The sequence below is a fragment of the Leuresthes tenuis genome, unplaced genomic scaffold (genome assembly GCF_036924035.1).
Source record: "Leuresthes tenuis unplaced genomic scaffold, fLeuTen1.0.hap1 SCAF_12, whole genome shotgun sequence".
NCBI lineage: Eukaryota > Metazoa > Chordata > Actinopteri > Atheriniformes > Atherinopsidae > Leuresthes > Leuresthes tenuis.
Window position 1 is genome coordinate 15,238,573 of NW_027325366.1, and position 14,809 is coordinate 15,253,381.

At 38.7% G+C, this 14,809-nt stretch overlaps 1 protein-coding gene across 1 annotated transcript in view; it reads left to right on the plus strand.

Annotated features, from left to right (window-relative positions):
* Positions 1–1,187: 1,187 nt before the first annotated feature.
* The window catches only part of fgf14 (fibroblast growth factor 14), a 115,707-nt gene continuing 102,085 nt past the window's right edge, over positions 1,188–14,809 (plus strand). The window contains exon 1 of the mRNA XM_072396598.1: positions 1,188–2,035. Coding sequence (XP_072252699.1) covers positions 1,828–2,035 — 208 coding nt within the window. The 5' untranslated portion in view covers positions 1,188–1,827. The remainder of the gene's footprint in view (positions 2,036–14,809) is intronic.

The following is a 14,809-nucleotide window of genomic DNA, read 5'->3' on the forward strand; positions in this document are numbered from 1 at the left end:
TCTAAAGGTAATTTAAGGCCAAACTCAAATGATCTGGGCCAAATCCATCCATATACAAGAATTCCCCAAAAATTATACTATTGCCATCATATTTCTTGATGGGATAAAGTTCTCATGTCAGAATGTAGTATTCTCCCACCTTAAAACACAACACTTCTAATTTAACCCCAAAAGCTATTTTCTTTTCTTTTTTTGTGTCCACAAAATGTATTTCGAACAGCTTTATCTTCATTAAACTGAAGACTGTAGTAATTTTTTAGAGTTGTTTTTAGAGAGTTTATCTGCTCCATTCCTCTTATTTATGAACATTTTAAAGGGTTCACAAACTTTAGACCACTACTGTACAACTTAAAACCGCAATATAAAGTGGTTATGAGTGGTTATAAGTGGTTATGCATCATCTTTAAAATATCTTCTGTGAAAAACAGGACTTATGCACACGTAATTACACATACACTTTACTTCACTTCAACTCCTACCCAGGGCAGGGGTGAATATGAGAAAAAAATATTATCTCCTTTTGTTTGTGATGGAAAATGTTTAAGCCCTTGGGAGAAGTAGTCATACAGTGGAAACAGTCACTATAAGCAACACTAAAGGGTTCCCTTTCCTTAGGGATATGATCAAAGCGTTTAGTATATAGGTTTTTTTCCCCCATACAAATGATTAAAACATTTTCTGTTGAACTTTCTCATTTATTTGATAGAGGATCAGTCTGTAATCACGTTGACTTGTATTATGATTTCATGATGGCAGAGTAACAGTATTCTTTTGCCTACTTCACAGAAGCACAAAAGCCTCCCCATGCTAACTTGCCCAGGTGAGTCAAAGCACCTGTGACTTTCTTTGACTCATTTCTCGAATTGCAGGGTGCCAGATGCATAAAGTTGCATATAGTTGAAGAACAAGGCGTACAGAAATGGCATTGGAAAGAAATGACATCAGGTTAATGGTTGCAAATGTAAACTCTTCAACATGCGACCCACAAGTCCCCCCACATAAAATCTACATTCATTTGGTTGAATCCAAAATTAAACTATTGGGACAATGGTCTCTGTCGGATCACAAAAAAAATCCCGAGCATCTCTGGTATGACGGCGCAGAAACCACGTGTTTACGTAATGGAAAGCCAATCTTTCAATTTAACCCCTCCTCCCCGTCTATTTCTAACAGAGGTCCGACGCAAAAGGAAATGCATGCAAATGTTTTCATACAGGCGCAGCGTACTTTCAGAGATGCCAGTTTCGTGGTGCTGAAAAAGGCTTAAGGAAAATACCCCTCAAAGAGAACAAACGCACACTCCAGGAATCACGGACACACACCAAGAACCCAAAACCTGGCTTTAAGAGAAACGCTGCGGCGTGGGACTATAAGAAATGAAAACTGATGTTGGTGTTATCTGACCTCGCCAAACAAGCTGGTTTTAAGGAGACACGAATTGGACTCAACCTGGCAATGTGGTGTTTTGTTGGGGCAATCATTGCAGCAGTCTGTGCATAGGATGCATCCTCCCTTGGCTTTTGATGCTGTGCAGATCCACCCTCCTCTCCTCAGAGTGATGAACTAATAGGCAATGATTTTCTCCTCGGAAATCCACCGTGGTTTACTGTTTCCCTGTTAGTTGTGTTTGTTTACTGGCGACCCGTCTCCTCTCGGTGCGACACATGCAATTTATAGAGTATATTTTCTATTATAGACTAGTTGAGGAGGCATTCTTTATTTGGCACAGGAAGAAACACACCGCTATTACGAAGTCTGACAGACACTGACTATTTTGTCACGTGAATGAAAGCGCATAGGAATTGGATATAGCCTACCTAATTTTCTATGATACAACTGGTAGCCTTGTTTGAGAGAACTGATCCAATTGTGTTATTATGCAACCGCAAGGATCTCATCTATATCTGGGTGTTTAAGCCACTGGATTGCTCTTCGCCCAAATCAATGTGGTTTCTTTGGAACATTTTCAGCAAAGGAACGCATATGCTGCAGTGTCTTTGTGGCAAGAGTCTTAAGAAAAACAAGAATCCAAGTGGTAAGCTCATCCATTATGCACACTCGTTTCTCTGTGAACCGGCGTTATGGGTGCGCGCGCGCACGTGTGTGTGCATGTGTGTGTGTGAAAGAGTATCATTCGTTATTCGTTTGTTTGTTGTTACGGTGAGAGATCTGCAATCATATTTATGCAGCCAGTGTCTCACGCAGAGGCGCTGGGAGGGGGGTACAACTTACTCTGTGCAGCTACTATTGGTGAGCCCAGGTTTGAGGACGCAGCGCAGAGACACAAAAAGCTTCCCCTGCATCGCCACGACACCCCGTTCTCCTAACTTTTTAAATAACGCCTGCTCACTCTCAGTGTCTCCTTCTCTCTCTCTCTCCCTCTCTCTCTCTCTCTCTCTCTCTCTCTCCCCCTCTCTCTCTCTCTCTCTCTCTCTCCCTCACACACACACACAGACAAACATGCACTTAACACACACACTCAGGCTCGATATTATTGCAGTTAATCAAATCCACGCACATTTTTTTTTTGTCCAATGTGAATCCCTCTAAACAAATGATTCCATCGTCGGGTTGACTGCAGCGGCGTTACCCCCTCTGCATCACTTCTATCTTCAATGAGCTACTCGCGGTGGTTTCACCAAGCCAGCCGGAGGAGACAGACCAGTCTTTCATGTCTGTCACTGCAGGCAGTAGGATAGTCATCATGCGGGTGCTTTTTTTATCCACTTGCGTTTATTTTATGTTGAAGAAACCAGGGAGTTGAACGATGTGAATTGGACACAATGAAAGAGACTGGGCTCCGCTGCTTTAATGTAAACCCAGCACTTGAACAGTCGACATAGCTTCCATTCAGACATTCTTTGACTTTTTCTTGTAGAAAAGCTATGTACAAGCCCCGGCTTTAGTATCACACCAGCAACTTTCACTTTGGTCCATGTTGTAGCTGATTAAATGTACACTGCTGAGGTTGAGTGAGCATGTATGTCTCCAACAGGCGGTTGGAAAGCACCAGGTAGACAGCATGTAGCGCGGGCAGCTTGTTAACCCATGTAAGCGGTTTGAAGATGTGCTGAGCAACACAACAGTTCCTCGACACTGCAACTGCAGTACAGAAGGTTATTATCATACAGTAGTGGGACTATTATGCCTTAACGACACTGCAGGAGCACCAAAGAAACACTTCCAGCTATACTCTAAAAATCATTCTGTTTTACAATGTGATATTTCCCATCCTGTAAGCCAAGTTTGTGTTATTGTAAATTTAATTGGTGTCAAGACCAGGCCCAATTATGTCTTTCAATGACATTATTCATTGTTAAGAAGAGCCACATAAGAGCTTTTTTGGTTACAAAAGGAAACATTGATTTGAGAAGGTTTATCACTAGATTTGGGAGATTTCTAGATTTTGTAAACATTTTTGGGAAAAAGTAATGGACTAGACCAGTGTTCTTCAACCCTGGTCCTCGGGACCCACTGCCCTGCATGTTTTCGATGTTTCCCTCCTCCAACACACCTGATTCAAATGAATGGCTCCTTATCAGGCCACCGCAGAGCTTGATGACGTGCTGATTATTTCAATCAGGTGTGGTGGAGGAGGGAAACATCGAAAACATGCAGGGCACTGGGTCCCGAGGACCAGGGTTGAAGAATCCTTGGCGAGACAATAAAATCAATGTTTTGAACTTGTCTTTCAAGCTGCAAACTCAACTGCAAACTGCATGAATATCGTACAACAATAAACATTTGGCATGTGTGAATTACGAAGGAGGAACAGCGCCATGTTAACAAGGGTGTCTTTTTTATGCCAATAAGGCATAGATTATTTGAGTAAAAGGGCTTATGATTTACTTGTTTTACTGACATCCACCATGATTTTTTTAAACTCCACTGATGTCACACTCTCCACAGATCTGTGCAAATTATCCACACTTGTCAGAGGTGCAGACACAATTACCATATAATATGCTTTTTAAGTGTACAAAGTTTTTATGCAGTATTACTTGAAAATATTCATTGTTTAATTTCTAAATATGTGAGTTGCTGTTTTGACTTTGCTATTCTAAAGGGTTATTGAGTCCAAATGTATGTACTATTGTCTTCCAAACTCACAACTAACTAACAACTAACTTCTGTGAGGTTATTTCTTTTTTTCAAGCTCAAAGAATCTGGTGGCTTTGAAAAGAAAAGAGATGGTTTAACAATTTCAGCTCCCTGTCGAAAAGTGCTTTCTGATGACAAGATAGAGCAGTGAAAATACTCTAAATTATATACTTCAACTCTTATTGATATTTTACTTTCTACAGGAGGTGGGTCAAATGCATATTGCTGCTTTTTCATTGCAAAGCATTGTCAAAATGATCTGTTGTTCCTCGAAACTGATTATGGTAACAGGTAAAGGAGGAAGCTGTTTATGCCTGTGCCATCTTTAGTGGATTGAAAGCGCAAAAAACAAAGTATAAACCTGCAAAATTGGTGCACTATGAGGCTTTTACACTATGTTCTTGTTTGAACTTCTGATGGATACTTAATTCACTCCACTTTTAAGAAACCAAAGTGATAATGGCAGTGAGATGGTGGTTTATGTAGGTCTCTACACCACATCAACTCAGTTATGCATTGACACTGAAAAAGCAGCTGTAGTTTTCATTCTTTTGGGGTATAAGGATTAGAGCTGCAACCCGTTGGAACAAGAATTAAAAGACTTACCTTGTTATCAACATAACTTTACTATGACTACACATCATAGTAATTGCTGTGGTGATGACTGACTGATTACTACTCTGTGGAAGAGCTGCAGTAGGACTCTGCTTCCCTTGCTTGCATTCAACACAATACAGGCAGTCAGTTAAAGCTAAGTCAGTACACTGAAATATAAAGCTGTGACTTTCAAAGTGAGATTTATCTCAAAGATAATTTTTCCTGAGTTGAAAACTGATAGTGTTGAACACAAAACGTTCAGGGTTTGTATTGAAGCAGCAGATGGAGCTGGCAGTTGACTTGGAAATGAAATAGGCCAGAATACAGACTGAGTCAGTGGGGTGCTGTACTGTTTCTTACAACTAAAAGCTGCACACTCATTGAATCTACACTGTGAGACAAATCACACTCCCAATTAGTTTCAGTTCCAATGGTGCCTTAAAAAAAATCCCAAAGAGGATTTATTAGTGTCTTTATCATCAGTGGACAGTGAATACTCTATGTGGCCCTCTATCAGCACAGGCAAGTATTTCCAATGTACTGCTCACTAGGTCCTGATCTGCAAAGTCCTAGATACAGCGCTCCAGCTCCTTGGCTGTATTTTTAGCAACACAACATAAGCGAGAGAACACAGTATGACCGAGCCAACCTGACTGTAATATTAAGAGTCTGCATCTTTGTTGTCATTCAAACATCAGTTTTGTTATACAGAGATTGTTCTTTGTATGTCTTTTCACACCCAAAAACTTACGGCAGCTAGTAATCCAGGAAAAGGATATTTTGATGCAATACACAGGGTTAGTTTTAAATGGAAGCCATGATATTTTTCTAACCTAAACCATCTTGTTTTTAATGCCTAATATATAACCAAGTAGTTTGTTCTGTGTAAAACAGTGACAAAAAGGCGAATTAGTGCACAAGGATACAGCGAATGGATGCAAAAACAACATTTAACAGTAAAGTTATGCGAAAGCAACAGCAGCTCATGAGACCTGGACATTTTATGTTAAAATTACAAGAAGACATTAGTGGTCATTATAGAATGCAATCTCAAGTCTCCCACACAGCCGATGGTTGACAGGCATCATCTTCCCCTCCAACCTCCAAATGATGCAACTGTGCAGACGTTTTGATGGGGAGATTTAGAAGGAGTATTTTGTAAATTACATGACATGGCCGCTCTTGAACAAATGTTTAAGGTTGCCTGGAGTTGCTAATACTAAAATGGTTGGAACATTTGTTTTGTTCAATTTCTGGTTCAATAAATTTGGTTGTTTTGCAGTTGAGAATATTCAAAAAGGTTGAATAGCATTATAATCAGTAAGTTGCAGTTTAGAATATGCAGTTGTAACAATTGCCAGTTTTGATGTAGAGTTTCATATATAATTTTGGCTAGGTGGTAAACATCTCCTGTTTTTGGTGTCATCCAGAACAGTTGCTAACTTCACTGCACGAGGAACACTTTAAAACCTCAGATTGATGCTGTACTCTGATGTAAATTAGATGTTGGGTCAAAGCTCAAGGATTAAACAGAATTACTTTATGAGCACTACAGTCTACAGACTATATGTTCACTTTTCTAAAGTAGCTTCATATATATGTGTGTGTGTAAAAACTCTCTGACTGGTAAATGTTGGAATTGTTGACCTGATCTACCCATAATATTCACTCTTGTGTAATGGTATGGGTTCATGTCTTTGTTCATTAAGTCAATTAAGTAATGAACCAGCTGAGTAGAAATGATGGAAATCCAGTTTCCCCCTGCAGCTTTATAAGCAGTGATGACTGTGCCAATGTCAGCATAGACGCTATTGTAAAACTTTGAGAATGTTCTATAATGAAACATACAGCCTTGATGAATGAAAGTGTTTTTAATGAGGTTACTGCAGTAAATGTCAGAGGAGAAAGTTATGTCATGACTTCTCATACAATAAAGGCCGATATTTGATTGGTTGTCAGTGGCATAACTTAGGTTGAAGAGTTGCACAGCAGTGGCTCATTGACAGCGAAATGACAGCACAGGTCACAAAATACGAAGGAATCCACTTAATAAGGGGTCATAGCATTTCCATTGAAACTTAAGTCTACAGTGTGTGAAAGGGCCACAAGGTTAAACCAAAGCTTTAATACTTTTAAGCTGTTTGCTGTGACCTAATCTATACATTTAAATAAGAAAAAGCCAGCTGTTGGTCTGTTGGTGAATGATGAGCGTGTCCTGGTTGCCATTTGTAGTCCTCATAGTGACCAATTCAAGTTTTAGAGAGCTTTGTTTGCATGCATGCAAGAAATTGTGTGGAGATTTTTTTTAATCCACATTCAGTCAAAGTCAGAAAAATCTTGGATCAGTTATTTGTTCTACATTAAATGAAAAATCTGCTGGCTGCAGTGGAAGATCAGAAATATTATTCATTGCCTATAGAAGTATAATCATTAGTCCATAGTTGATGGGTTTCCTAGATTGATCAAAGATTTGCCTTGGCTCATACCAGTGAGTACTGAAAAGCAAATGGAGGAACATCCTTCACTGCTCTCCACACCTAAAACCCTGGCTAAATAGATATTGGCATGTGGGTACATGTGTGCAGACTCAACTTGACATTAAATTCAACTGAATATGTTGGTCCCTATTGATTAGTTAAGGTAAATGGATCCTCTTCCACTACGGACATCAAGTACGAGTTAAATATTCTGTCTGAGAGCAGCTAAAACCTAAGAAAATTTCTCTGTGTGTGGTGTGACCAATCTTACTACTTAAGTTGCGATTTTAACCTTGCACTGATGTTTAGAACTGAGCCCTTTGAAATGTTTACCTTTGGGGCCACTTATAATTCCATGCATGTAACTCTTGTGTCTAACATTCTCTGAAATCCTAATTGTATAAGAAGAAACAATTAAACAAAGGGGATTTGTTTAGCTGATGGAAGCAACTTTTTGATAACACCTGTTGATAAAGTCTCCATTTGTGTGGCAGTGAATTGTTACTGACAGGTACATGACAAGATGGTTATTCCTTTTAAAGGACAAAAATTGCTTTTGTGTAAGCACATTGAAAAGAATCTTGATAAGGTGCGTGTCTTGATGCTTTGGTTCCAATCTTACATTTCATATTTTAATATATTGTTTTTTGTGGTAACGTCTATGCAGCTCTCATCTCTTCTTTATATATGCCAAATGTAGCTTATTCCAAAAACATGCTTGTTTGAGTATTTGTATACTTATTCAAAGTTTATTTTGTTGTAACGAACAGATGGCAGTGTAATTAAAGGGGGAAATTCATACTAGGACACTTACAATCAGAATAATAGCAGGGTTAGATAAAAATCCTCCTCCGACCATTATTGCGCGTTGCTAGGTTTCATACAAAGACATTGTTGTAGGTTCATGAATGGCTAAACTGCAGAAGCTTCAATTACACATGGGTTGTGTAGTTCCTGGCATTCTATGGCAAAGATAACAGCACAGGTCTCACTGTTAAGAACATGTTCAGAATCTAAACATGGAAGATTGTTAGACTACGTGTCACATCAATAGATCTTTTGTTTTTTAAGATAGCTGAAGATAGCTTAGAGCACACATGTCCTTACAACTGAATTGAAAAAGGAGAGAGGAGATAACAATGTTCCATTTACGTAAAGAAACAATATTTCTAATCTTGAAATTGAGTGTTTGCCGTCTCATGGCAATGTAAAGATTGATTGTGATTCCCATTTTGCTTTCCGATACTTTAGAGGGCGAGATGGAGTTGTGTGTTGCAGGTTGGATATGTTGCAGGTCAACAAGAAAGCCTCTCCCTCTTCCCTCTGGGCATGATAATCGTGGTGGCATGATCAGTTTCCACAGTGAATTAATTTTTGCTGTGTTCGTCTTGATCCTGCAAAAAAGACCCGCTGGGAAGACAGGAATGAAGTACTGTGCTGCCATTAGACCTCCCTCTGCGAGGCAATCAAGTTTACATACAAATTAGACAAGAGGAAAATGTACATGTAGTATATCTAAATTTCCATGACATTATTTCTGAATTTACCTTAATCATCTGGTATGATTATCTCACTTCGATGCTTCGGTCTGCAAAGATCAGGAGAATGATGGGACGTGTTCTCTGGGTTGGCAGCCTGCAACGATCACACTAGCTAATCGACAAACAGGTGGATAGTTTTATAGAACATGAACAGAGCTGCTCACTGTTCATCTAATTCAAAGGAGAAAATAAAATGGATAAGATCTCATTTGTGGCTTGTTTGGTTTAGTATTTTGATGTATAATCTATATTAATTAGTTTGAAGTGTTGGTTCGGATGTAAAAACCAAAACGCATTCATGTTTTTCATCATACATCTTACTCTTTTGTACAAAGCTTGTTGCTATTTTCTGTTGTCTTGATTTAGCCTTGATGCATATCTTGTACCATGCTCGTACAAACCATCAAGTAAATCAATCAGATTTTATTAGAACGTTTTTGCATCTTTTGACTTATTTTTTAGTCCATCATCCACAGATGATTTAATTAATTCAGTCTTGCCACCCTCATCATGACGTAACATTTCAACCATTTGTTGGCAAAATGAATTCATACCATTACTGCCACAAGCAAATGAAAAAATGCAAAGAAACTTTTTTTCTTGTTTTTTTTTTTTTTAAGTGCGGCTCATTAAAGGATAAAAGTTCCCATGAAATCATGTTTGATAGTGACTCTTTTTTTCCTTCTTGTGGATAATGCTAATGAGTCATTTGGCACTCACTCTACTTTTTCTATTTTTCATAAAGCTGATGCAGAATTTGATGCAGTACTGTTGTGACCAATGAAGCCAGCAAGTCGATGCAAATAGTTTTTTTTCTGAAAGAAGGTGGCCTCCTTAGCAAGAACAAATACTTGTCTTCTTGGCTTTTATGGTTGTTTGTCTCGTTTGTCTCTGTGACGGACTGGTGACCTGTCTAGGGTGTACCTCACGTCTCGCCTAATGGCATCTGGGATAAGCTCAAGCCCCTGCAACCCTCAACTGGATTAAGTGGGTATAGAAACTGAATGTACGAATGGATGGATAGCCTTTCAAGGGAAATGCCGCATGAAAAGTATTATTTTTGTTGAAGCTAATTTCTAGGCTACTCGTTTTCCACTCACAAGACTCCTGCGAATAAATTTCAGAACAAACCTGTACTTTTTCAGTGGAGTGATGATTGTGGCCTCTATTCGAAGCAATAACATTATCCGGAGTAACAAATGAACTACACTGTTCATAAAAGAGTGTGCTTTTCAATGACGATCACATTCACTTTAGTCCCTCTTGAAGGGCTATTTGAACACTGTGAAAAGGAATGTTAAACAACAGTTTCAAGCACAAAGCTTAAACAATAAATAAGTAATCCTAATGTTTTCATTGTAAGTCACAGTAAGGCCAAGAATGTTCACTTTTAATTATGCATTTGCATTTTTATAACGGCTACCTTATGTATCTTGCATTTGTTTATGGCCTCGGTTGTGCATGCCCTCCAAACATGACTCTACAAGTATACACTATGTAACATGCAGGTGACCTATAAAGGTAATGTGGGGCCAAATGTGACAGAATATCCAAAGTCTTTAATTTAGGGACCTACAACATTTTCTTCAATGCCACAGCTGTCAGTTATCAATTTATTTTTATTTTTTAATTTAAATGTGATTTTATGGTATTTATTTACTTTCAGTTATTTACAGGCCCATTGTTTACAGTCTGCAAATCTCAAAGTCCCTTACAGTCTGAGTTTGCTGGTTTCCCCCAGTCGAATCCCCCAATAACTGGTGGAGAACATCAGCAATTTTGTTATTTAAATGGGGGTGGGTGGGGGGAGGGGGTGGGGTGCAGAACATCCGAAGTCCTTCCTTTGGGTGTTCTACCCATTAAATATAGTGAGACCTTTATCACGGAGACAAGATATAAAAAACATTACTTTAAAACAAAATGATTAATCCAAAAGTTATTACGACTTTTGAAGTGATCACATCAGCATAATGATTGCCTACATGATTGCAAAGTTAAAAAGCAAGTCTATTTTGAGCCTACAGTAGTACTTCATAAGATAACAAGCATTACAGTATTCACCTGAGTAAAAAAAAACAAAACAGGAGCATAACCGTTTTCTGTCTTTTGTGTTTGCTTAAACATGTGGATTTTATGCTCATGCGACTTGCAGTAAAAACCCTTTCTGCACAATAAATATAACAAATAAATCTAATTGATTTGTAAAAGTAAAAAAGTACCTGGAATTCACATAAACAAATATTCTATAAAATACAAGCGCAAAAAATACTTAATAAGCACAGAGGAATTAAAAGAGCATGTTGACTTTCAGAGTAGTCTTAGTATTGTTAGCTTGAATATGCTATATTTCTTACTAGGTGCTTTTTGGAGAAAAAGTTACTTGAGTGATCTGAACAGGCTTAAATGTTGCAACAAAAAGGGTTCAGGTGGCAACAATGCAACCCAACACACCTTCCATCAGTTCTTTATTGTATGAGCATTGATTCGGTGTAACTGTGTATATGGAAGGATGGGTAGATGTAACGGGCTGCACGGTGGTGTGGTGGTTAGCACCGTCACTTCACAGCAAGAAGGGTACCAGGTTTGATTCCTGGCTGGGCCTTTCTGTGTGGAGTTTGCATGTTCTCCCCGGGTACTCTGGCTTCCTCCTACAGTCCAAAAACTCCAGTCCCCCTGTGACCCTAAAATTCTAAAATTTCATTAAGCGGAAGCAGAAAATGGATGGATGGGTTGATGTAACAAGAGTGTGTGCGGGCCATTTGCTGCTATAACGACATCATTTCAATCTAATTTTGAGACTGTTTTAATGCTCAGCCTTAGATTCAATACACAGATTATGCAGGAGTTTTTTTTTTTTTTTACAAAGAGGCACATAAATAAACTATATACCATCTGGTAAGACTCAAACAGTAAACAGACAAAATTAGTGAATAGCTGGTGAACACAGAAAACATTAAGCAGTTAGGATGTCTAATATTGGTGGGGAAAAACAAACTAAAGCTAAGAAGAGATCAATTTGTCAAATTGCCATACATATTCCTCCAGAAGATGCTTAAGTTGCTCCATGTGTGTAGCATGTGTAAATTATCTGCAATTTCCAATCAAGTTTGCCATATCAATCTAAAATGTCAGTGTTGTTTTTTGTTTCCTCAGTGCATAAAACAGTCATTATTTGTTTTATGTCATATTAGATGATAAACAGTGAAATTACCAGCCTTTTTGAATGCAGGAAAATATAAGATGAAAGATGTGCAACTGGCAGATGATACTACCATTTCAGAAAAATAACTAGATCTAAGTCATGAGAGATAATGTTGTTGTCCTGCTTTAAAAGGTTATATCTGGTTGTTTAATGCACATTTATTCTTGTCGTAAACTTTTCAAGGTAAATAAAATGCTATTTCTGGTTTCAAGTGACCAAGCCCCCCCCAAATTAACATAAATTGATGTTATTTAAACTGTTAAAGGCCAGACAACTGTTATAAGAATAAGCGAGAGGGAGAATGTGAGTGAAAAGTGATGAATAGTTGATTGCTCTGTGATTTGAGTCATAGACACAGTTTGCTACCTGTGGTGAATAGGTTGCTCTGACGAACATGTGAGAACTACAGTGGGATTACTATGAATGATGCTCATTTAGTGAGATTAGACAGCCTTGTGAGGAAACATTGAATAGTGTCCTTTTCATCTGTCTGTCTAATACAAAGCTTAATCAAACAAATGACCCCTATGAAGTCTAAACCTCGGGTGACAATATTGAGTAGCATTCGGCATTTTCTCAGTTTCTGATGGAAGCTTTGATTCTATGTCTGGTTTGAGTTATGTATGACACAGAATTGCCAAATTGTCCATTTGTGGATAAGAGCTGACAAGAGCTTATCAGATCTGAAGGAACAACTTCAGTAAATGTAACATTTACTGAAGTTCATTTTTACTGAACCCTCATTTTTTTTCATTTCACTTGTCAGTTCTTTGAACTCCCCTGTCCTCAATTTGAAATTATTTTAACTTGATAGGTCATACGTCGGCCACAACCCTTAAATGTAACTGGATCTGGCAGTCTTAAAATACAACTGAAATCATGTTTCAGTAAAATAACTTTAAACTTGTTTAGGAGATTATTGCCTGAGTGGGTGAAACAACAAAGAGGGGATGTGTCGCTGAGGTAAGTTGCGTCACACATAAGTGTGGCAGTTAAAGGAAATGAAGTCCAATGTGAGTGACTTTGAGATGGCAGGCTATTACAGAGTTGTTTCTACCCATAATGCAGAAGGAATGATTTATCGAGAACGGTGATGGCTGTGAGGTGAACAAGGAAAATACTGCTTCTACTTTGACATCAAAATATTTTGGAGGGGAAATAATTCTTTTAATTTGACTACAGCTAGGTTACACCAAATTAAACCACCTGATAGTATGTAAAGATTAGATTAGATTCAGCTTTATTGTATTTAATTTATTGGACATTTCACAGATACAGTCAGTGGAATGCAGATTGCATCTAAACAGAGGTGCGTAAGCAGTAACTGTAGAATAATACGATATATTCCGAAGTGCATGTATATCAAATGTATAAAATTAGTAAAACTACCTTTACATCTGGCTATGATATATAAACACCCCTTGCATGCTTGTCAATCCATAATAATAATCCAATATTATGACATAGACAGATAAATGAAAACCTGTACTGTTACATTTTGTTGATATTTTAAATTCAATTCAATTTAATTCAAGTGAAGCTCGGAGAGTAGAGTTTTTACATTTGACCAAGCAAATTCAAAAGGTGGTAGTGCGTTAAATACTTCATCCATCTAATCTTTTACATTTCTCAAAACAATGAATAAATATGACAGATTTTTTTTTTTTAAGTTAACAAGCAGACTGGAGGGATGCTGGTTGTTTAAGTCACTGAACCTTCATCCATTATATTTTTTACATAGTATTTATCTTTGACACCAAGGTCCAAGTGTCTTGCAAGACTTTTTTTTCTTTTTTGCCTGAGAATTGTTAAGATGATACACATTTTTCTCAGACCATTGGGCGAAATGCAAAATTCTTGCGACATTGTCTGTAGCCCACATGTGTTGGGAGTAGTGAACACATGCAGACAGCGAAGAAGAAAGAGGCACAGCTGGCAGATGATCTTGAAGCTTTTAATAAACCAAAAAAACAAAACACGGGGAAACAAAGGAGACTTCAAACATAGACATGAAACATCGACAAGGACCAACTGCAGACTGGGAGAATATAAGCTGAGGGAGTAATGAGGAGAGTGAAAACAGGTGAATTAATCAGTAACTAAAATTAGAAGTAAAACTCAACAGAACAACCAAGAGGTCTTACACAATAAAACAGGAAGCAGGATATAAAGTGCAAAACAAAAGCAAGAAACAAAAAACAAAGCCAAACACATGACAAACCATGGCAGTACCCCCTATCCCCACCCTTCCACCCCCATCCCCACCCCCATCCCCACCCCCACTAAGGCATGGCTCCCAAGCATCCCCAAAACCAAAAGAAGTCCAGCCTAACATGGGCAGGATGGAGGGAATGACCCAAACAAGACAGAAACAAACAAAGCAGGTCCCCAAAACTGGGAAATGACCAGCAAGGTCAGTCCAAACATTCAAAAGTCAAAGTAGATAGCCCCACTGAGATCTAATCCAGGGGCAACTGGCAACACAGAGATTTCTCTGAGAACTGGGCAGGAGGCCAGAGGAACCTTGACACTGAGGCTAGGGTTGGAATGCAGGTGCACTCCAGCGCAGAGGAGTGGAGCGCTGAAGGAGAGACTCTGTGGGCTGTTCCTCAGATGTATTGGAGAATGGGGCTCTGAAGGCCGGGGCACTGGAGACTGGAACTCTTATGCATACTCAGGGTCAGGCTCTGATGCACAGTCAGGCAAAACAGCAGCTGGACCAGGAAATGGACTCACACTGGACAAACACTGGGGCTCAGGAGAATGCTGTGGCTCAGGCAAATGTAGTGGCTCACAAGAATCCTGTAAACTGAAAAGTTCCGTTGCACTGTCAATGGTCTTAATCCTATCCTCCCGGTTAGCCAACCCTGGAGAAGTGAGGAGTCATAGAC